We start from the raw sequence: 22,271 nt of genomic DNA, 5'->3' as shown, positions 1-22,271 counted from the left end.
GGTAGCTGGGAGTATGCTGAGGGATCATTTGGTGCAGTCTGAAGAGGTAAGTAAACCCAAGGTATCTTCAAGTGTTCCCTGCAACTCACAGGGAAGTGATAGCAATCAATGTGACTGCTCTCTGTGACCTTATGAGGTGATCTATTAAATACTTGAGTCTGATTTAAGTAGAGAATGTTTTCCTAACTCCCCCTCTCATCTATATTGCATTAACCCATGCTGCCAGGCTTGGAAAAAGAGCCGGGAACCAGTAAAATGACGTGTAATCTATCTTTAAGTGGGGTTTGTCATAAATAGTCACATGGGTGGTTACTGTTCCTCTAGCAGCTTTTCTCTACTGGGGTAAAGTCAAATGGTATTTAGGTTACAGGCAGGGCTGGTCTGGGGTTCAACATGGGCCCTGGCGTTTCATGTACACAGAGACCCAAAGAGCAGTCCACAGGCCCAATAAATAGAGCCTATTGAATCTTACTGCAGACCCTCTGGAATTTTATATTTTAGATTAGATTCCATGAGAGGAAGCAGTGTACAAAGCTTTGGTACATAACTGTTAATGGCTCATTTCTATTGACTTCTTAAAAGGGGATCCCCAAGACTATCAGTCATATGACCATGTGCCTTGCCAACTTTTGTCACATCAGTAATACCAGTGCCTGTATCTTGCACTTTGGTCTCATGTTTGGCAACCATTTTAACATTGCCTTTGGAAAATTCCTTAACCAGAATGGCAAGTCTAGTTTATATGTGCTGCACACTGTGTTAATAAGTTGCTATAACCAGCAGGACCCCCATCTGAGATGTAATTGCACACGACTCAAAGAACTGCAGCCACCAAAAAACATTGTTTTTGCCAGTGTTTTAAGACCAATGGCATATGGGCATTTGTAAACAACAGGTCCTCTCAAAGAATCACAGCAATCAAAATGCTTTTAAAGGAAAACTATACCCCTAAACAATGTAATTCTCTCTAAAATATATTGCATTAACAAGCTCATATGTAAAACCCTGCTTCATTTAAATAAACCATTTTCATAAAAATATAATGTAATTAATGGACAGAGTTGTCATTTGCTTCCACACTTTTTCCTGTTACAGGTAGAGCTGCATTATTTCTGGTCGTGTGATCTCTGAGGGAGCACTCAGCCCCATCAGAAAGGCAATATTAACTGGTATATATTCCTGTTTGGCGAGATTCTTTAATAGGTCACATAATATACACCTCTTAATAGGTCACTTAACATGATATAAACTATTTGTAAGTATTCATTCTGGGGGTATAGTTTTCCTTTAACAACAAATGCAGCCCCAATGTCTGTCATAGAATCTTTCCCCATTTTGTAAAGTCAGGGGGACTAATAACAGAAAAAAAAATATTATACAAAAAATTAGGTTTGCACAAATAAAAATTAGTTATTTCAGATATAGCTGTTTCCATGAATTTGTTCTAAAACTGCTCGGTCACTGTACAAAAGCTGGAAATGCACAGTGCTGTAAGCTCCCTCCAATGCACCTGCTGCAGCTGGGAATATCAGCTGGGAAACCCCTCCTTATGCTTTGCCCACTGCACTTGTCTGGCTCTTTCATTGGCTCCTCTTTAGTTTCCATGCTAATTAGCCCAGGGAATTTCTGTCCAGAGTGTCACTGTCCCAGGCTGGAACAGTGGGAGCAGGAAAGTGACAAAGGATGCCCAGGTCATTCCTTGTGAAAAAACCTTGTAGCTACAAGATCCCCAACTATGGACAACTGCTAGAGGCACAGGCAGGTAAGGAAGCACATTCTGGATGGGTGCCCATGTTTTTCACTCCTTAAAAATGCATCTTACTAAAATTGTTTCTGGGCAGGTGATTTCATATTACATTTTGAAAAAAATCTGATTTGGGGCTTCTCAGAACAGGGTGAGACGAATGCATGTGATGTAGGGATACCTTTAACTGCAGTTTATGAAGACAGGCCCCTGACATGCTTGGAATCTGTATCATGTAGGAAGACACCTGTCATTCTCAGCACAGACTGAGCATTTCTCTATACTGTAACAAATATGTTTCTGAACTAAGATAAACCATGTAGCTAACCACCTAAGTGCAGGTGTATATATATCTAGATGTTTTACTAACATAAGGTGCCTTTTTGGATACAGAGATCCAGATTGGCACATACTGTGCTGGCTGCTATATAATATAGGTGAGCTCCTGACGGCATGCTACCCTTATTAAATGTTCTGAGTGTTGGTCTTCTGTGTAATAGAACTTGTTTTCCTGAGTATAAGTCCTAGAGCACTCACAGCTAATATGTTTCTTATTATCTATTCTTATACTCCCTACCTACCCTGTAGCTATAGTTTTTCCAGGAGAGACCCTATTCATAGTTTTGGTTATTTTAGTAATATATGGGTGACTTTTAAATGTCCATTTTTAGAACCCAGTCATCTGAGTTCCAACAGCAGAGTACAGATCTGTTGCATAATAAATAGTAACTGCCGCTGGTTTTTGAGTTAGAGACATTTTCTATAAGTGCAGAGCATTTCCATGGAAAATGTACAATCTTAGAGGTGCTACAAAAGGCACAGCCATTCCAGAAGCTGGTGGGTATAAAAGATAAAGGTCTGGGAGATGAGAGAAATGTTAATAGTAAAGTTGAGTCCAGTAATCTCTAATTGTGGTACTGTTTAATGACAAACATTTCCAGCACATGAACTGTTAGGTCCACTGAGGCTGGAAACTGCAAGGCACTTTTATTTGCCTTTTGCTGTGATTACCTGCATCTACAATACCATCCTTGTGAGCTGCGTACAGAGCATAAACAAAGGCAGCAAGTTTAACATTAAAACTTAAAAATTATTTCTTTTTCTATAGCCATATTGAGGAAAAACCACCATTTACCAACAGAATTTTTAAATTGAACCGTATCATGGCACAAAGCAATGCTGTACTTGCTAAGCTGGGAATTAAAGTTAGTTTCAATTAAAGGGCTGGGAGTTTAGTTTGCATTTCTATTTCACTCTTCTTATTACACTATTCCTATAAAAATTAGTTATTTTATACAATTAAGAAGCAGGTCCAGCCAGGAATCAATGCAATGGAGAGACCAGCTATGGTACAAAATCCACCTGTAGCCATAATTTGATAGCACTGTTACTATTATGTTGAATAAGGGTTGCTTACAACCAATTTCTCTTTATTCTACTTTTTCATGAGAAACAGCAAAGGTAAAAATAGCTCTGCACCAATGCATACAGTTACATATTAACTTTCACAAATATCTGGACACCCGTTCTTATTAGCTTAAGGTTCTTAGTTATGTGACCGTGGGTGTATGCAGCTTTACAGTAGGCAGTGCAATTTTTTAGAAAATATTTTCGACTCCTTGATGTATAAATTTATCAGTACCTCTGCAATGTACCTCTATATGGCATATTATCAAAAGTTAAAATAGAAATCACTGCAGCAAATTAGTACAGGAGCTGAACCAACCCCGGCTCCATGCCGTAGCCCAGGCTTACACGAACCAAAAGCAAAGCTGATTAATAGGCCTGCACACATTGCAAATAAGAGCCAGGTCAAAAAATGTGGATTGCCTGGAAATTATATTAACAATCACAACAACAAAAGGTTATTAACATAATAGAATATACATAATAAAAAATATAATATATATAATATCAGCTCTAAATGATTTTCTTATACCCACTCCCTGAGTATGCATTCCCTGAACTATTTCACACATGTCTGAGTGGCACAGCATTGCCATGCCAGAGAGAAATCAAAAAAGCAACTGCTACAGCAGCCAACAAATGTTTTTTGTTAGAAGAACTACTATTTTCCAAAGAGAAAACTTATGCCAATGATGTAAATGTTGCCACCCTCCAGCTTTCCTGTTTAAAATCAGAGCAAAGAAAAACAGTCGGCCCTCTGACTTGGAGAAGAAAATATCACCCATCCCTCTAGCATACTAAATCAGTCAAGTCCTTGCCAAGTACAGAGATTATTATACTATATGTTGGGGGCATATCTATTATGTATCGAAGATCATTTGTGTAGTATATTTGTGTAGTATATTTGTGTAGTATATGATATGGCATTGATTGCTTTTTAGACATTCACTAAGTACATCAGACATCATTTACTAAGCCCCATACTCTTAGGATTGAAGCATTTTTTTTGTAGTTTTTAATGTAAGAGAGGATCACTGACAAAAGCGTGAATATTAGGAAACACACAATAACATGGGTTTAGGGGCATATCCCCACAGATGTAAAAAAAATGTGCAGTATTTTTTAACATCTACTTAGTGGGTGTTGCTGCCTCAAAGTTAAAAATATTACCATTTATTCTGTTTGGGTAGTTCACTTTAAAATATATGTGTGGAGGCAGATTTATTGACATTCAGATTTTTGTGGTTTTAGAGGTTTTGGAAAATGAGAATAAGCTCATTTCCACTAAAACCATTAGTCATTTATTCATTTTGTACAAATTTTCATGGCCTTACAAACAAATAAAAAGCCCTGAAAACCTACCACACCACAAATAAAATAAAGATTGTTACAATTTGCCTAGGACAGTTTCCATTGACTTCTACATGACTTCGACAGCTTTTAGACAGCATAATTTTACATTTCTGGGTTTTCGTGGTTTTGACACATAATAAATAGTAAAAAATGTGTTTTTTCCAACAAAAAATAAAGTTTTAGCTTAAAAAACCCCACAAATCGTGGGAAAAACTTAACATTAGTAAATGGTCCCCACAGAGTATGATACAGATAATGATATTCTGAGACTACCTCTAACTTTTTTTATGGTTTTGAAATCATATCGTTTTTGTTCAACATTTATTCAGTTTGTAATTTTACCAGTTATATGGTTTCTAAGGTCCATTCCCCCTAGCAACCAAGCAGCAGTTTGAAGACCAACTGCAAGATGAATAGAAGAGGCCCTAAGACAGATAAGTGCTAACAAAAATATAACAGCATTGTACCCTCACAAAGCAGCTGTTTTGTGACCGTGTTCAATGCCTCCACACATACAGGCAGCATTTGAAAAAACAAGAAGGTTAATAATTAAAACTATATACAGAATAAAAAGATCAAATATAAGATGAAGACCAGTTAGAAAGGTGTCAACAACTGGATAGTATGTAACATACTAAAAGTTAATGTAAAGGCCAGCATAGCCTCAAATTGTGCTTAGAACAGGGCAATACCTATACTTAGATTTACAGTATATCTTTGTACAGACCAGGGGACTAACGATAGAGAAAGCAGTTTCAATAAAAAAATATCTTATTTTCAAAGTTTAGGTAGGCACTAAAGTGATTTTGCTGTGGGACCCAGCAACTTATAGTTACACCATTGGTACATGCTATGTGAAAATCTAAGGAAGTTCCATTTGTGGCCTTGTTCAGCTGGCCAACAGGAAGCCTGCATAAGCCATAGGAAAAAATGCATCTGGCCTATCAGTGAGACAGTGACTAATTAAATATAGATATAAATTGCATAATAAGCCAGTAAGGCATATAGCAAAAGACAGACTTTTGGGTTGCTTCTTTCAGTTCGGCTCTAACATACCTAAAAATCACCCTTGCCATTTATAGGAAATGCCTGAATGTGCCATAGTAGAGTGTTTCCATCCTACAGTACCCTGAAAAGAACCACTCCTGGAACTCTTTTTCACATTCAACACAATTGGACTATATTGAGCTTTTAAGTGGCATGCCTAAAATGTGGTGGGCAAACTGACCAAAATTGCATAGTGTGCTATAGGTCGTCTTAAATACTAAGGGTGGGATAATAATAATATTGATGTATATTGCTCTGCAAGGTCACGGGATGGCATCGGAAACAGCATTATTTCCAGCCCTGCACTTGAGTGGGAAGGCTGGTCAAAATGCCTCTCACCCTAAATGTATGACACTTTACATGACCCTAATGGTGTATGTAGAGCCTATAGACCTCAGCCCATCTTTAGCATGTCCCCCCTCCCCATGCACTACCCCAAGCAGGCAGCTTCTTCTTGAGCAGAAGTTTGAAACAGCAGCATCCCAAGTGGATGTTAGTAAATAATTTGCTTGCCATATTGCTTACATTACAATATTCTCCATAAACTGTGATAAATCATTCCTATTTTCCTTTAAAGGTGATGCTCCCTGTAAAATATAGTTTACTGATCATAGACAGTAGTAATGTTCTTATACTTTATTGTGTTTCAAAGAAATCTACATGAAAAAAACTGTTCATACAAATGAGCTACATTGGGGATCAAGTACAAGGTACTGTTTTATTATTACAGAGAAAAAAAAATGTGAATTATTTGATTAAAATGCAGTCTATGGGAGATGGCCTTTACATAATTCGGCACTTTCTGGATAATGGGTTTCCGGATAAGGGGTCTGATACCAGTACTGACACCAAAAAAACTACTCTTTAAAATATTAAGGTGCATTAAAATTTCCCTATCGGTAATGTTTATTGTTTTTGCTGATAGGGCTGCTTTTCTACATAATTGTCACTTGAACTTCCCATACCTGACTTGTTTGCTAACCTGTCCTTTCTCAAACTGTCAGTTATAGCTTCTAATGCTAATGGACTCCTGCTGCACAAATATAGCAGCCCCTCAAATTGGAACATAGGGATCAGATAGGGAATGTAAAAGCATCAGGAAAATACTTTTATGGCAAAATAATAAATAGCATGCAAAGCCAATGTTATGATATATGTAAAAAGGTTTTATTTCTGTTGTCAGTATCTCTTTAAGGTTCTACCAGCTGACATGGGTATTCTCATTGGTTTCCAGATGAAATTGGAAGTTGCAGACTACTTAGAACTTGATAAGTGGACCAGGCAGAACTGTTTGCTGTTTGAGTCATAAGACTAGCAGCTCTGTTGTGTGATATACACCAGCTCTCTCCAAGCATACTCATATTTATATCATGTGACTGACAAATAGTTATTTCTGCACCTAATAATTTATAGTGCCAGTACTGCCATCACAGGACAGCTATCAGCACAACCTCTTATAAGTCAATGAGTGGTCTACACATGAAGAGATTTATTATAATCTAGCTGCACTACAGCTACCTACACCTCCACTTTTACTACAGGTACAGTATGTGAAGAAAATTAGTGCATCCTTTTGGTAATAGAAATTTTATAGCTATTGTTACTCCCCCAGTACCAACATATTCTGCAGTGCTTCACAATTATACAGCTGTCACATCAGCTCCTGCTTCAGCTGAGTCCACAGTATAAGGTCCCTATTACATTCACACACTTTGTTTAGGAGCCAGTTAACCAGCCAGTATAGGTTTTTGAGCGTGGAAAACTGGAAAACTGGAAAACTTAGAGCAAAGCAATATATGCATGGCAAGAACTCCTTGCCCTGCAGTCTCAGGCCGGGATTTAGCCCACACTATTTTCCTTTTCTTCTCACTAAACTTCTTTATCATCCTTCCTGACTTCTAAGCCCATCAGGAGTTTTCCTGGTTTCTTGGTTGGCCAGTCTGACACTGGTGCTCTAGCTGGAATCAAACATTAGATACCAGCAGTGCAAGGCAGTGGCAGTATCCACTGTCATACAGGTGTCTGTTATCCAGAATGTTCATAACCTGGGTTTTCCATAATTTGAATATCCATACCTTAAGTCTATTAACCCTTTAAGTGCCACAGGACGTAGAATCTACGTCCTGTTTATAAAAGTACCTAAGTGCCACAGGACGTAGATTCTACGTCCTCCTGCACTTCCGGATTTGGGAGCGGAGGAGCAGCTTTTTAAGCCGCTCCTTGACTCCATACTCGTTCCCCAGCCCCTAGGCAACGAGCACAGGCGGGGAAACGAGTGTCCCCTGGGGCGCAATCGCCCAGGGGCCCCATAGGAAAAGCCAAACACGTGTTTGGCTTTTTCTTCTCTCCCTCTCCCTTCCTCCGCTCCCCCCCCTCTTCCTGCAACGCCCACTCACTGAATCGGCTGCAGCTGCTGCTGTGATGTCTCTCTTCTTATGCCCAGGTAAGTGCCACATACACACACAAACACACACTTATTACACTTATACACACACACATTTTGGGGGGGGTTGGGGGGTTTCACACATTCACAGCACTTACACTTACTTGAACACACACACATGCACAAAAAACACATTTTACCTAGTGTACACATACACTTACACACTTATGTAATTTTGTAATTTTTTTTTTTATCCCATCGTTTTTATTCTTGCCTGAAAAAAATCTTTTATTGTGATTGCGGATAGCGTATTCACTAACCGCATTGTGCAATACCTTTTGTGTATTATTTTGGTGTTTCTACTACATTTTCTGTGATTTTGGTGCATTTTTGGGTATTTTATTGCATTTTTAGCCATTTTATGGCATTTTTAGTTATGCATAGTTGTTGTTCGCTTGATTTTGTCTGTAAAACTTATTTGCCTAAGCCACAATACTCAAACTGTTATTCTGACCGCAGATATTATTAGGCAAAAAAAAAATGATTTTAGTGATTTTTTTTTATTTTTATCAATTTTATTGCATTTCTCATTGTTCTTTGTTACTTGTCTTTGCACATGGACATTTTGTCTGCTGTATTTCAATTTGGCATCCTCTGTATATTGCATATTGGACATCAAACTGTTCAGTAGACCCCTGGCGTTCATATTTAGAGTGTTTTATGTTGGTACATTACTAAATGTGGGGTACATAATGAGGCAACATGCAAGCTTTGTGACGATTTTCAGAAATATCACAAAAACCGTTCTGTTTAGCATAGCTTTGTAGTTTGGTAGTTTGCAGTAGAAAGTTGTATTTAACCATTTTTGTTTTGTCAGAATGTGTACTTTCGGAAAATATATGGTTTTCTAGGGTCTCCGTACTGTTAGGGGGTCTTATGGCACATAATACACATACCGGGTGCAAAAATTGCATGAGCCGGAGTATCTTATGTGAAAATTCATATGCACTATTTTTATTTGCATGCCCTTGTATGGCACGTAGTTTGGCCAATATATGCATATAGGGCATCAAACTGTTCAGTAGACCCCTGGTGTTCATATTTAGAAAGTTTTATGTTGATACGTTACAAAATGTGGGGGTACATAATGGGGTAAAATGCAAGCTTTGTGACGATTTTCAGAAATGTCATAAAAACCGTTCTGTTTAGCATAGCTGTGTAGTTTGGTAGTTTGCAGTAGAAAGTTTTATTTACCCATTTTTGTTTTGTCAGAATGTGTACTTTCGAAATATATGTGGTTTTCTAGGGTCTCCATACTGTTAGGGGGTCTTATGGCACATAATACACATACCAGGTGCAAAAATTTCATGAGCCGGAGCATCTTATGTGAAAATTCATATTGACTATTTTTATTTGGGTGCCCCTGTACGGCACGTAGTTTTGGCAATATATGCATATAGGGCATCAAACTGTTCAGTAGACCCCTGGCGTTCATATATAGAAAGTTTTATGTTGATAAGTTACAAAATGTGGGGGTACATAATGAGGTAAAATGCAAGCTTTGTGACGATTTTCAGAAATGTCATAAAAACCGTTCTGTTTAGCATAGCTTGGTAGTTTGCAGTAGAAACTTGTATTTACCCATTTTTGTTTTGTCAAAATGTGTACTTTCGGAAAATATATGATTTTTTAGGGTGTCCGTACTGTTAGGGGGTCTTATGGCACATAATACACATACCGGGTGCAAAAATTGCATGAGCCGGAGCGTCTTATGTGAAAATTCATATGCACTATTTTTATTTGGGTGCCCCTGTACGCCACATAGTTTGATAACCCCTGGCGTTCACATTTAGAATGTTTTATGTTGATGCGTTACAAAATGTGGGGTACATAATGTGGTAAAATGCAAGCTTTGTGACGATTTTCAGAAATGTCATAAAAACCGTTTTGTTTAGCATAGCATTGTAGTTTGCAGTAGAAAGATGTATTTACCCATTTTTGTTTTGTCAGAATGTGTACTTTCGGAAAATATATGGTTTTGAGGGGTGAATGTATTTTTTTGTGTTTTTACCCCACAGAAAATGCAGTAAACGTGTTGAATTTTCAGTAGCTAAAGAGACCTCTGGAGCAATCTCTATGCACTAACTTCCTTATGGGGTCTCTAAATGCCAGATACAGTGCTGATCCTATGCACAATGGTCATCAACTGTTCAGTGGACCCTTGGCTTTCATATTTAGGGTGTGTTCTTTTGGTACCTAATGTTATGTGGGAGATAAGGTGCTTGAAAGTGGAAGATTTGATGTGATTTTCAGGTATTTCATCAAAACTGGCAATTTTGGGAAAGCATTGCGACTCTGTAGTTTGGAGTAGAAAGACATGGGTACCAATTTTGAATTCGCCCGAATGTGTACTTTACAAAAATATATGGTTTTGGGGGTCAATGTATTTTTTTGTGTTTTTACCCCACAGAAAATGCAGTAAACGTGTTGAATTTTCAGTAGCTAAAGAGATCTCTGGGGCAATTTCTATGCACTAACTTCCTTATGGGGTCTCTAAATGCCAGATACAGTGGTGATCCTATGCACGAGAGGAGCTATAGGGAGCTCCAATAAAGGGGCCATTGTTACAAATAGGGTTAATGTTTAGCACAAAGTGAAACCAGCACCATATATTATTCATAATTGCCTACAAAATTAGGGTTTTCCCCCATTTATCTAATATGTCTCCTTTAACACACCTGCACACTAGCTTGTGTCCGAGTAGTAAGGACAGAGTAGTAAGGGCAGCGCTGGATTACTTGTCCAACTGGCCAACCTAAATGTTATCATTTTAATTTTGCAAAACCTTATGGGGCTGAACCCTCACTAATCAGTTAAAAGAAACTGCCGGATTACTTATACTTTACTTGTTTTACAACCACCTTATTGTTTTACAAACACTTTAGCACCATAGCAAAGGTTCTGATTCCTCTGTAGGAAATCTGTGTTACTGAAAGCCGTGTATTGGGTTCCCCAAGAGATATTTTATGGCCTCTAGACTCGAGCTTCATAGTTGGATCATTCTATTTGGTACTGAGCTACTATATGGAAACTGCTGGAAAGTGCTGATTTAAAGCCACGCCCCTGCCTGAATATAAAACATAGCTGTTACTCACTCGGTACTACTTGTATGGTTGGCCTCCGGACTTATCCAGGTGCACCCCTCATAGTTTGCTTCAAAAGGTAATGGCAACCGTCGCGCACGCACGTCGCGGCGCGCGCGGGGGGGTTCTCCTGAAAAAAACAATATATAGTTTGCCTACCTAAACTTAACCCTTCCCCCATTAAAAGCCCCTAAATTGAGAGAGCACAGAATGTTTACAAAACGTCTGGCACTGAGGGGAACCGAAATGTCAAAATCATTTATACATAAAATAAACACAATAGTATTGTTTTGCCTTCAATAAGGATTAAGTATATCTTAATAGGGATTAAGTACAAGGTGCTGTTTTATTATTACAGATAAAAATTAAATCATTTTAAAAATTTAAATTACATGCTTAAAATGGAGTCTATGGTTGATGGCCTTGCACAACAGTTGCTTAACATTGTTTAATTAGCAAATTTGACCCAAAACGGACATATCATGTGTGGCCTGTCTTACTTTTTAAGGGTAATGTCCCATGGAGAGGTTAGTCGCCCGCGATAGATCTCTGCTACTGGGGGCGACTAATCTCCACGAAAACCCTTTTCCCCGGCAATAAAGGGGAGAATAGTCACCCACAGTAGCAGAGATTTTTCAAAGGTGACAAATCTTCCTATGGGACGTTGCCCTTAAGGAGTGAAGCATGAATTGTGTTCCATATAGAGGTGATTAATGCATGAACTGTTGTAAAAACTAAAGTAGAAAAGGGAAAAACCTAGCATAGTACAATACAGGTATTATGGTACTTATATATAATACGGCACAGGTAAAATTCTAGAATACAATCCACAACCAACATTCCAAACTTGATTTCCAGCAGAGATCAGATATATGACTGCAACCACACAATACCACTAAGCTGTAGCTTTTGGGGAGATGTAATATACACCATGGGGCACATTTACTTATCCACGAATGCTCCGAGCGCTCGTTCGATCGGTCCAGTCGTATTTTCCATGACTTTTTCGTACCTTGCGCGACTTTTTCAGCGCTTTCGCGGCTTTTTTAACACTTGCGCGACTTTTTTTGTATTTTTTTGCGCGAAAAAAAACAGATGGGTTTTGCCGCTGTTTACAATCGTTTGGTAAGAAAATTTTGTGACTTTTGGATCGCCAATACGATATTATCGTGACCAATACGATTTTCTCGTAAGCATTTTCGTGATATTTGTGATCTTCAGAAATTTTCGTTTCCAATCCAAATTTTTCCCATTTGGGATTCGAACTCGTGTTTTGATAAATCTGCCCCCATGAGTCTGCACACACAAAAAAACCAAAATAACTTATAAGCAGCTATTTTTGCTTTTGGTTAAACACAGTTCTTATAGGTTAAATATAGTAAGAAATTTAGTGTATATATAAGATGGAATTTAAGGCATACCCGATCATAAAATAGAGATCTAATGATATGCAGAAACAGTAACATGGGATAGCCATTACACATAGCATGAAATTACAGATTTGTAATTCATCCCTTGTTGAATCCTACTCCCCAAATTGAAAATCCAGAAGCTCTGCTCTTTGCCAATAAGACCAGTGTACCAGCATAACTGTTTTACAGGAGGATACAAATAAAAATGTAAAATTAGTTACATTTATTTTTTTTACTTTTTGGTATTTTGCTTCATTAGATATTACTGTGATATCAGTGATGCCTCACTGGATTACAGAGGGCTCTTGACAGTTTCAACGTTGGTGAAATCTTTTATATTGGGGAAATAAAGCTCTGAAGTATTTAGCTTTGGGCCCCAATGAGTGTAGTTCAGCGCTTTTCAACCGCTGTTCCGCGGCACGAGATATTCCCAGATAGCAAAAATCATGTGGTCCAGATCTGGCCCAGACCCATCGTAAGTTCTGGGCCAGATTCGCGCAACTGACTTGGGCCGGTGTCTTTTGGCACAACGGGCCAATACTGGCACATATCCGATTGTACTTATCCGGACCAGCACTGAGCCGGCTCCGGGCCAGATGCGGATTCCTTTATGATGATCTGGCTCAAATGTGGACCAGATCTGGTCCAGCTCTGTTCTGGTTCTGGTCCCATACCAGCCCCAGATGTGGGCCAGAAGTGTGGAATAGATGTGGGCCAGATGTGGTTCACATTTGAGCCAAATCATCATAGCATCTGGCCTGGAGTTCGCTCAGCTGACTCAGATCTGGCCCAGACTGCGGAGACTTATTCCCTTCCTTCCACCTAATCCCCCCCAATGAGCCCAACTGACATAAGAAAAACACAATGACGCCGTTTTGGTGGGTGGAGTTCGGCCACAGCTTTATTAAAGAATCCAACAGTATATTTATACTAATTTATACTAATAAAAGAAACACAAACACTGATCTTTACAACACTGTTGACAAAAATAGGTATTGTGCAAAGTGTAAATAAAAAACAAATAAAACAGTACAAGAACAATGCAAATAAATTCATTTATTTATTTATTTACTATTTTTTTAACTGTGCAACTACAGGAGTTGGTCCCCTGAGTCCAAACAATGTGGTCAGAACAAAACAGAGAATACTAATAATAACATATTTATCCCAATGAACTAAAAACACAATCAGATAGTATCTAGTAGAATTAAGTCTAAAACAACTGGACTTTTCTGAGTCCAGTGTAGTGAAGAGTGCTCAGACTTATACATTGGGGAGACAAAACAACCTCTCTGTAAGAGAATGGCCCAACATTGGCGGGCAAACTCCTCAGGACAAGACTCGGCAGTCTATCTACACCTCAAGGAAAAAGGTCACTCTTTTGAGGACAGTAACGTGCATATTTTGGACCGAGAGGACAGATGGTTTGAAAGAGGTGTGAAAGAGGCCATTTATGCCAGCCTGGAAAAACCATCCCTGAACAGAGGAGGGGGCCTGCGACACCGCTTGTCACCAACATACAATGGCGCGTTGACATCCTTACCCCGGCAGTTTCACAACAGTTCACACTTCCAGTCATGTACTTTGAAGGATTAACACCTTCATCAATGAGAATCTTGGTACCATTGTGATTGGATCATACCTTCCTACACCTGTCAGTTTCAGCTAACACCTAACTGAACAAGTTCAATGGAACCATTGTGATTGGATGTCTGTGACTCTACTACCATCAAGAGTTTAAATACCGGGGAATTCCCTACCAGTCATTTGAACTGAAGAAGCCACTCGGATGAGTGGTGAAACATTTCAAGAAAAACTCAGAAAAGTCCAGTTGTTTTAGACTTAATTCTACTAGATACTGTATATCATGACCTGGATGAATGAGAATCTTCATAGACACAATCAGATAGAGCAGTCAAACAATTTAATTCCCATGGGCCATCTGAAAAAAAAAAAAAAAACACCAATAAGAAAGCTGTTATTTTTCCACTAAAGCAGATTAAGTTATCTCACAAATTCTAGTAATATTTTTATTTATTTATAAATTTTTTATCTATAAATCAATGGCTGTTTAATAATGTTTGAGTTTTTTGCCTTAAATAAAAGTTGAAATTTATTTTTATCATGAAGTCAACCTCTATTACTGACTTGTTGTCCTAATGAAAAAATGTAACTGCCACTATGCTTCTTGGATCTGAATTTACCTCAGTTAACGCCTCTTTGATTCTTGAACGCTCTTTCCGGCCACCGCCACGGTCAGGAGCAAGATTGAACCAACGGATGGCATAAGAATCTATCTCACTGTCTGCTGCATTGGTCGAAGACTGGTTCTTTCTTACAGCCCCTGTAAAAAAGAAAAATAAGAATCTTTAACTTCCACAGAATAATAAGCTCCATAATAATGGCATAGTAACTTTATTGCTTAGGTTTTAAAGATGTATCTAATACTCAACTTCTTGGTATTACTCAATACTTACTGATCAATAAACTTCTTGTGAGCATTTCCTTAAAGCACTTCGAGTCCCATTGACTCCTTTCCAGTTTATTTGTTTGGCTACTGCATCTGAGTAAAGCCTTGAAAGTATGTTCCATGTCACTCTTTTGGTGTTTTGACCTCCAACAGCACCCAGAGCAGATATCTGAAAAGACAAAAATATATTATATTCTCTGCTCTAATCAAAACGAACAAATTTTATATAATGTAGAGAACAGCATATTCCAGGACCCTCTCTGACTACAAAAGTAGAGAGAGACATTAGTAAAGTCAAGATGCTTTTATTGTCATTACAACCATATATAGCTGATGCAGTACAGCAAAGGGACTAAGTTTTACCTGCAACCTGCAGGTAAAACTTAGTCCCTTTGCTCAGAAGGGCCAGAAGGGATGACTTTGACGTAGTTGGCCAGCTTGAAGTATATTGCAATATATGGACAAACAATCCCTCTTTTTGGGGTGGGGGGGGGGAAGGCATTTCTTAGTAGCTGAATGCACAGAAATGTCCTAATGTCCTATTTCTACATATTGATAATGGGTGAGTGCAGAGGATTTTTTGCGGTTGTTTATATTTCTTTCACCAAAAACTAAAAAGCGGCGGTTGAGTCGGAATTTAGGCGGATTTCTGTCTGTGAATCTGGAGAAAGTGTTTTCCACCGGTTTTTCCACAACTTTTACTCCAAAAAAGGGCTCTCTCCACTTTTGTGAATTCCCCCCCCCCGTAGGAACAACAGCGCTGCTCAGGAAAATGTTAAAGATGCTAGCTGTCCTGCACATTCCCTGAACACTCTGCCAGGAATGTTGTCTAGTCCAGCAGATTTCCATGGGTTAACTCTGTATAGAGTTTGCGTAATGTTTCTTAATGGACATACAGAGCATCTGATCACTGGAGGGAGGGATGGTCTTCATCATGTTGTTCTGTACCATGAACCGAACGAGTACCAAACTTTATATTAATTGGTGCCCTAAATCTAACACTCTCACCTTAAATAATATGTAACCAAAACTAAGAATATTAATATTCGAGGCCAGTATCACTACAACAGGCACAGAACCACTTTAGATAATGTAGGTACAACAACCATAAAGTAGCTTTAGATAATGGGAAAAAAACATACCATGTTTTGTTTAGCTTATGAATTTCCTGAGTCTTTAAGCCATTCCTCAAACTCCTCAACTTCAGGCACAGTGGTCAGGGGGATACTGATGTCTTTAGGCATTTCAGCCACAGGAGCCTCTGTCCCCAGTCTTGCAGCAAGATTGTTCACAGCAGCAGCAATCGCCATTTGCTGTTCCTTCACATGTTCCAATAAAGTTAGGATGTGCAGCTGAGCAGCTACAATAAAGGAAAGATTGAAAGTTAGATACCATTTTGAAAAACTAGATGTTTGAAATAAAAAAAAAAAGATTTTACCAGAGCATGGAATTGGTCTAGTGCCTGTCTTCCCCAGTCTAAATGTGGGCCTAAAGAAATGCTCATCTGGCAGAGGCGTGGCAGAGATCTGGCCCATAGAGCTTGATGGTGTGTGAGAGACACGTGTTGCAACTTGAGGCACTGAGGATGGGGAGAGTCATTATTTTTAGCAAAGATGGCATGCAAACAATTATTAAAAAATATAATATATATATATATATATATATATATATATATATATATTAATTATTATAAAAAATACCTGACTGGAAGGCATGCAAGATGTACTTAAGGGGGCAGGTGGTGCTGCTGTGAAACATAGGTATGTCAATAACATATTTTTAAGTGAATAACAACAAATTATGATAAATGTACTATTATAATAATAAATCCTTTATGTTTATAGTTTCTATTGTCCTTATGTGCAAGTTGCTTTGTATAAAAGCATCTGCTAAATGACCAAACTAAATGTAAGCTTACAATGAACAATGTTCAGCCAAGATCTGTCAGATTCACTCAGCACATAAAAACATTAACTTTAGGGCTCTGGCACACGGGGGAGATTAGTCGCCCGCGACAAAACTCCCTGTTCGCGGGCGACTAATCTCCCCGAGTTGCCATGACCCGCCATCTTTTTCGGCGATTTGCGCCGGTGGGATGGCAGGGGTAGGCAAAATCGCGCCGGTGGGATGGCACGGGTAGGCAACTCGGGGAGATTAGTCGCCCACGAACAGGGAGTTTTGTCGCGGGTGACTAATCTCCCCCGTGTGCCAGAGCCCTAACAGTTACATTAACTGCATCAGATCCAGGCAAGTACCTTGACTTAAGATAAAATTTGCCACGGCTTGACTGTATATACATGTTCAGTTGTAACATTAACATAACAGTATTAAAAAACTATTTAACGAAAATAAAAGAATATACCAGTAAAATAAGATTCTGTCTGCCTCTGGTCTAGGAGAGGTCTAGCAGTAGTCTGGCAAGCTTCATTGTCAGGAGTAGGGGAAGGAATAGGTGGTACTGGACAAGGGAGGACATTGTGGCATCTCCTCTTTATAGCCGTCTCTGGCTCACTGTCAGAGTCTGTATCGCCAAAGATTTGCCTAACAAACAACACAAACACCACCTAATCATGTTTGGCAGAGTTAAAAACTTTAACAAATTGCTTTAAGATTAAAACCTAAAAACACTCAAAATACATAAAAAGACACACAAAATATTAAATTAACTTACACTATGGAATCTATAGTATGACTTGTATCAGTTGACCCTTTATAGTACTGCAAAATATTTACACTACCTAGCCTTTCAGCTCTATAGTTAAATATTTCTAAATGTATTTTAAATGGTACATAGTAGTAGTAGTGTAATAGTCTCTAATAATATGCTGTGATAATGGCTGAGTTTCCCCTGAGACCCCTCTCCCTGGGCTTGTATGGAGCTGGGCACAACCACCTTGGGCAATCTTTGCCAGATAGCAGAACTCACCAGACTCTTGGAATCCACAAAAGGTTGTTTATTTGTTGTGGGTTAACAAACGTTGGGGTGGATGGACAAATGCTGGAGGTCAAAAGAAATATTGCTTTCCCAACCCCTGGAGTAGCTCCTCACACATAGGAAGCAGGAACATGAATGGCATGATGGGAGGAACTGACGTCACACATAAGGAAGGGAATGGGAGGGTATACAGACTTTGAAGTAAACAAGTTGTAATGCGACCTTGGTCACTAGGTGGCAGCGTAACAATGAAAATACATATAAACCATTAACTTTAATGGTTATGTACTGTACAGTATTACCTGCTGGGGCAGCACAGTGACTTACCTTTATGAAATTTGTAGCTCTGAGGATGTACTGTACCGCCGATAACTACCACACCGAAGAATTTCACGGATTCGTTTTCACAGATGCGGCACAGATCCGTTTAGCGAATGTTCCCGCCCACTGACACCCGGCCCTGAGCTGTGAAACGGAGGTGACTGTAACACGGATTTGCCGGTTTGAAAACTGATCCGGCTCGGAGTCAGCTGCCATGTGGGAAACGGAGGTGACTGTAACGCGGATTTGCCGGTTTGAAAACGGATCCGGCTCGGAGTCAGCTGCCGTGTGGGAAACGGAGGTGACTGTAACACGGATTTGCCGGTTTGAAAACGGATCCGGCTCGGAGTCAGCTGCTGTGTGGGATTGCCTGGTGTGCCGTAGGCAGGGCCGCAATTTTTACTTTCAAAGGGGGCCCGGTGATGCTACAGTTTTACTTAGTAGCTCGGGCCCCCTTTAATAAAATCCGGGCCCTGTCATTGGTTGCGCCCCGTGTGTACGGGTGACGTCAGTACGCACGGGGCGCAACGTTATAAAAGGGCCTGTGTGCGGTCGCGTGTAGGCAGAAGTGCAGAGGCGGCGCGCGTGAGGGGAAGATGCTGCTGAAGCCGCCGAAGAGCAGAAGTAAAATGCTGCTGGGCACCAATGTATTAGGGGGGGCCACGGGGCACACTGACTTATGGGGGCACTGCTGCTGGGCACCAATCTACTAGGGGGGCTGGCTCTTGGCACCAATGTACTGGGGGGCACTGCTGCTGGGCACCAATGTACTAGGGGGGCACTGCTCTTGGCACCAATGTACTAGGGGGGCACTGCTCTTGGCACCAATGTACTAGGGGGGCACTGCTGCTGGGCACCAATGTACTAGGGGGGCACTGCTCTTGGCACCAATGTACTAGGGGGGCACTGCTGCTGGGCACCAATGTACTAGGGGGGCACTGCTCTTGGCACCAATGTACTAGGGGGGCACTGCTGCTGGGCACCAATGTACTAGGGGGGCACTGCTCTTGGCACCAATGTACTAGGGGGGCACTGCTGCTGGGCACCAATGTACTAGGGGGGCACTGCTGCTGGGCACCAGTGTACTAGGGGGGCACTGCTGCTGGGCACAGAGTTAAATTTTTTAACATTTTCTAATGGTGGTGTGCCTCGTGATTTTTTTCATGAAACAAGTGTGCCTTTGCCCAAAAAAGGTTGAAAAACACTGGTGTAGTTAAGCCACTAGTGCCAGTCAACTGCATGTATTCACCACTCAGATTAGGAAAATTAGCTGTGGCAAAACTTCTGGTACTGAAGTGGGTCACTTTTTTATTTTGGCAAGCAGACCATGGCCTTCAGTTATCACCAAAAGCAAATTTCTACATTAGGTAGAACCTGAGAGGTTTAAGGCAAATCTGCTTTCCATAAAATACTGTAAATCCCTAAAGAGTGCTTTGGTATTTTTTCTCTTTTTTGCAAAGACTGGATCCATCTTTGAAGTAACATGCATTACAGAAAACTCACTTCATAATTAAATGTCTTTCTTGACAACGTGCCCTGTGGTATTTTATAGTATAGAGAGCTAGATATAACCGGTTATCCTGGGAGGTGGGTGATATGCAGAATTTCAAATATTCTTCTTTAATTTTTTTTGCAGGTGCCAATACTTCCTGTTTCTCTTGCTCTGGCCTGGTGTTGTCCTTGCTTCAGAATGAGGATTCTTCATCTTCATCAGGTACAAAACATGATGCCAAAGAACACTGGGGAGCATTCCCAATTCAATCTCAACCCCTGGAAGATACAGGCCAGAAAGAACATCTTGATAAAGTATCACTTTACCTTGGAAACAGAATAGTAGATGTTATACCAACTGGGTTACCCCTCAAAGATAATATGAACAACCTAAATTTGCCAATAAGGAGAAGGCCGTCAGATATGATGCCAGGATTCAAGACTACTCCATATATGTCTCTGCAAACTGAACAACAGTCCAATACTTTTGAATGCTCAGACTTTCACATAACCTATGGAATGTTAGCAAACAACAAAACACAGCAGTGCCATGGGCCAGCACACAGACTCTTCACTTGCCAGCACTGTGCCAAAGCCTACAGCAGCCTCGGTGCACTCAAGATGCATATACGAACCCACACATTGCCATGTACCTGTAGAATCTGTGGCAAAGCTTTTTCGAGGCCTTGGCTCCTACAGGGACATATTCGGACCCACACAGGTAAGGGATTAAAGATAAGGCAGTAAAATAAGTGTACTGCTCTTGTGTGTATAACCTAATCCCTCTCTGCATCTTATTTGTAAACAAATGGGTAGGGGCTGAGATTTAAACCCCAGCATTTTAGTGATAATATTATTTTTTACACTAAAGTTTTCTATAAGTACGTACAGCAGCCCCTCTGGCATGTCTGTGTCTGGCTACTATATTGCTTTCTGTGGCTACCAGAAGCTAAAGCAGGGTATCTGAAGTAGGTTTCCAAGCCATTTAACCAGGTACGATTCTGTAGCCTGAGACACCCCATGCCGACCCAATTGTCTAGCTGCCTGCATGTCATTGGGGGGGGGGGGGGGGCTCGATGGGCACATGTAATGCTACAGCAGTAAGGAACCAAGTGTTTTTTTAAAAAAAAAAAAAAAGCCTACTAAACTACATTGTTATCCTTTGAATTTGATTGGCAAGCTAATATTTAATCATTCTATGGTTTCTTTAGTAATTTCACAAAGACACACTTGACACTTGAGTTGAGCCCTGGGACATATGGGATCCCAGAGATGCTGACACTTCTTTAGCTATCTCTCTGGTTACTGGACCTTGCTGATTTCCTCTCCAACAAGACGGGGGGGGGGGGGCTTTATTAACATTCAGATTTTTGTGGTTTTATAGTTTTTTGAAACCACAACTAAACTCATTTCCATGAATGTCAGACATTTGTAAAAAGATCCAAATTGAAAAAGCATGAACAAAAAAAGACCCAGAAATAAAGTAGTGTTTTACGTCCCCAGATTTTAAATCATCTTTCCAATATTACTCTGGCAAACTGTAGTTTTTCTTTTCTGGATTTTGTAGTTTTCTGGAATTTATGCAGTTTAGACATGGGAAGCATAAATCAGTGTTCTCCTCTATCTGGGATTACTAATATTTTTGATATAACTGCCATATTCCAATATGGTAACAAAAGCTTCCTTCATTTTATACTGTTTATAATATTAAGGGTTGCCAAACTTATTGTAAATAACAAACTGAGGACTGCTAAGATGTTAAGAGTTGCAACAATTATTTTATTTCTTATATTCCTTCTTGATCAGGTGAAAAACCATTCTCATGCTTTCACTGTGGCCGTGGATTTGCAGACCGCTCCAACCTGCGGGCTCACCTGCAGACACACTCAGAGATAAAGCGATATCAGTGCCCTGGATGTGGAAAGACCTTTTCTCGAATTTCTCTCCTTGCCAAGCATCGTGACGGCTCCTGTTGCCCAGTTTCATGACTCCTCCATTGTTTAGCAAACCAGTGATTCCTGTGGACTACATACTGCATTTCATGCAACGCGCCAAAGTGTGTTTTTACAATGGTTGTTCAAAGCAGAAATTAAGGATAAATTCAGCATTTAAAATCCAGAAATAAATGTGTGGTTTGTGCATAGCTATTGTTCTTTCCTGAGCCCTTCTTTTCACAGAATTATGTGGAATTGCGCCAGAGTTGCTAGGGTCCCCAACATCGACAATATTTTGAATTGCTCTCCGTACTTCAGCAGGGGAAACGAAGGGGCCTATTTATAATGCTGTGCAAAAAACAGTTATAAAATTTGCCCGCAATGGCCGAATTTTTTACATATTTTTATTTTCACCAGAACTTAAGTAAAGTAACGGTGTAAAATCTAGCGTCTGAAGTATGTATGTATGTGTGTATGTTTTTATACATAATTACAAATATATACAAAGTACTGGGAGATACCTGCCCCAAACAGCTTACAATCTAAGTGGGTGGAAAACTTACAGAGACAAATAGGAGGATATTAAGTGCTGCAGTTTCCCACTGCATTATAAGTGCCAGAATTGGATCAA

The 22,271-nt window shown here is 39.8% G+C and overlaps 1 protein-coding gene and 1 long non-coding RNA gene across 5 annotated transcripts; one reads left to right on the top strand and one right to left on the bottom strand.

The window, feature by feature from the left end:
- Nucleotides 1-1,624: 1,624 nt before the first annotated feature.
- snai3 (snail family zinc finger 3) lies at nucleotides 1,625-21,849 on the top strand. Its single transcript, XM_002933674.4, has 3 exons — nucleotides 1,625-1,762; nucleotides 19,852-20,427; nucleotides 21,513-21,849. Exons 1-3 carry the CDS (start codon nucleotides 1,684-1,686, stop codon nucleotides 21,692-21,694), a joined length of 837 nt encoding a protein of 278 aa, XP_002933720.2. The 5' UTR covers nucleotides 1,625-1,683; the 3' UTR covers nucleotides 21,695-21,849.
- On the bottom strand, nucleotides 14,394-18,391 carry LOC116410397. Of its 4 annotated transcripts, XR_004222358.1 has the most exons (8): nucleotides 17,886-17,926; nucleotides 17,322-17,500; nucleotides 16,660-16,706; nucleotides 16,398-16,538; nucleotides 16,102-16,319; nucleotides 14,967-15,128; nucleotides 14,694-14,833; nucleotides 14,394-14,431 (listed from the first exon to the last, which is right to left on the bottom strand). It is a non-coding gene; the product is annotated as an uncharacterized LOC116410397 (long non-coding RNA). The 4 variants fall into 4 exon arrangements; XR_004222357.1 differs by lacking the exons at nucleotides 16,660-16,706; nucleotides 17,886-17,926 and adding an exon at nucleotides 18,222-18,391; XR_004222356.1 differs by lacking the exon at nucleotides 16,660-16,706.
- Nucleotides 21,850-22,271: the final 422 nt, after the last annotated feature.

The sequence above is a fragment of the Xenopus tropicalis genome, chromosome 4 (assembly GCF_000004195.4).
Source record: "Xenopus tropicalis strain Nigerian chromosome 4, UCB_Xtro_10.0, whole genome shotgun sequence".
Taxonomy (NCBI): domain Eukaryota; kingdom Metazoa; phylum Chordata; class Amphibia; order Anura; family Pipidae; genus Xenopus; species Xenopus tropicalis.
Note: the sequence above shows the minus strand (reverse complement) of the source record. Positions and strands in the feature narration are given on the sequence as shown.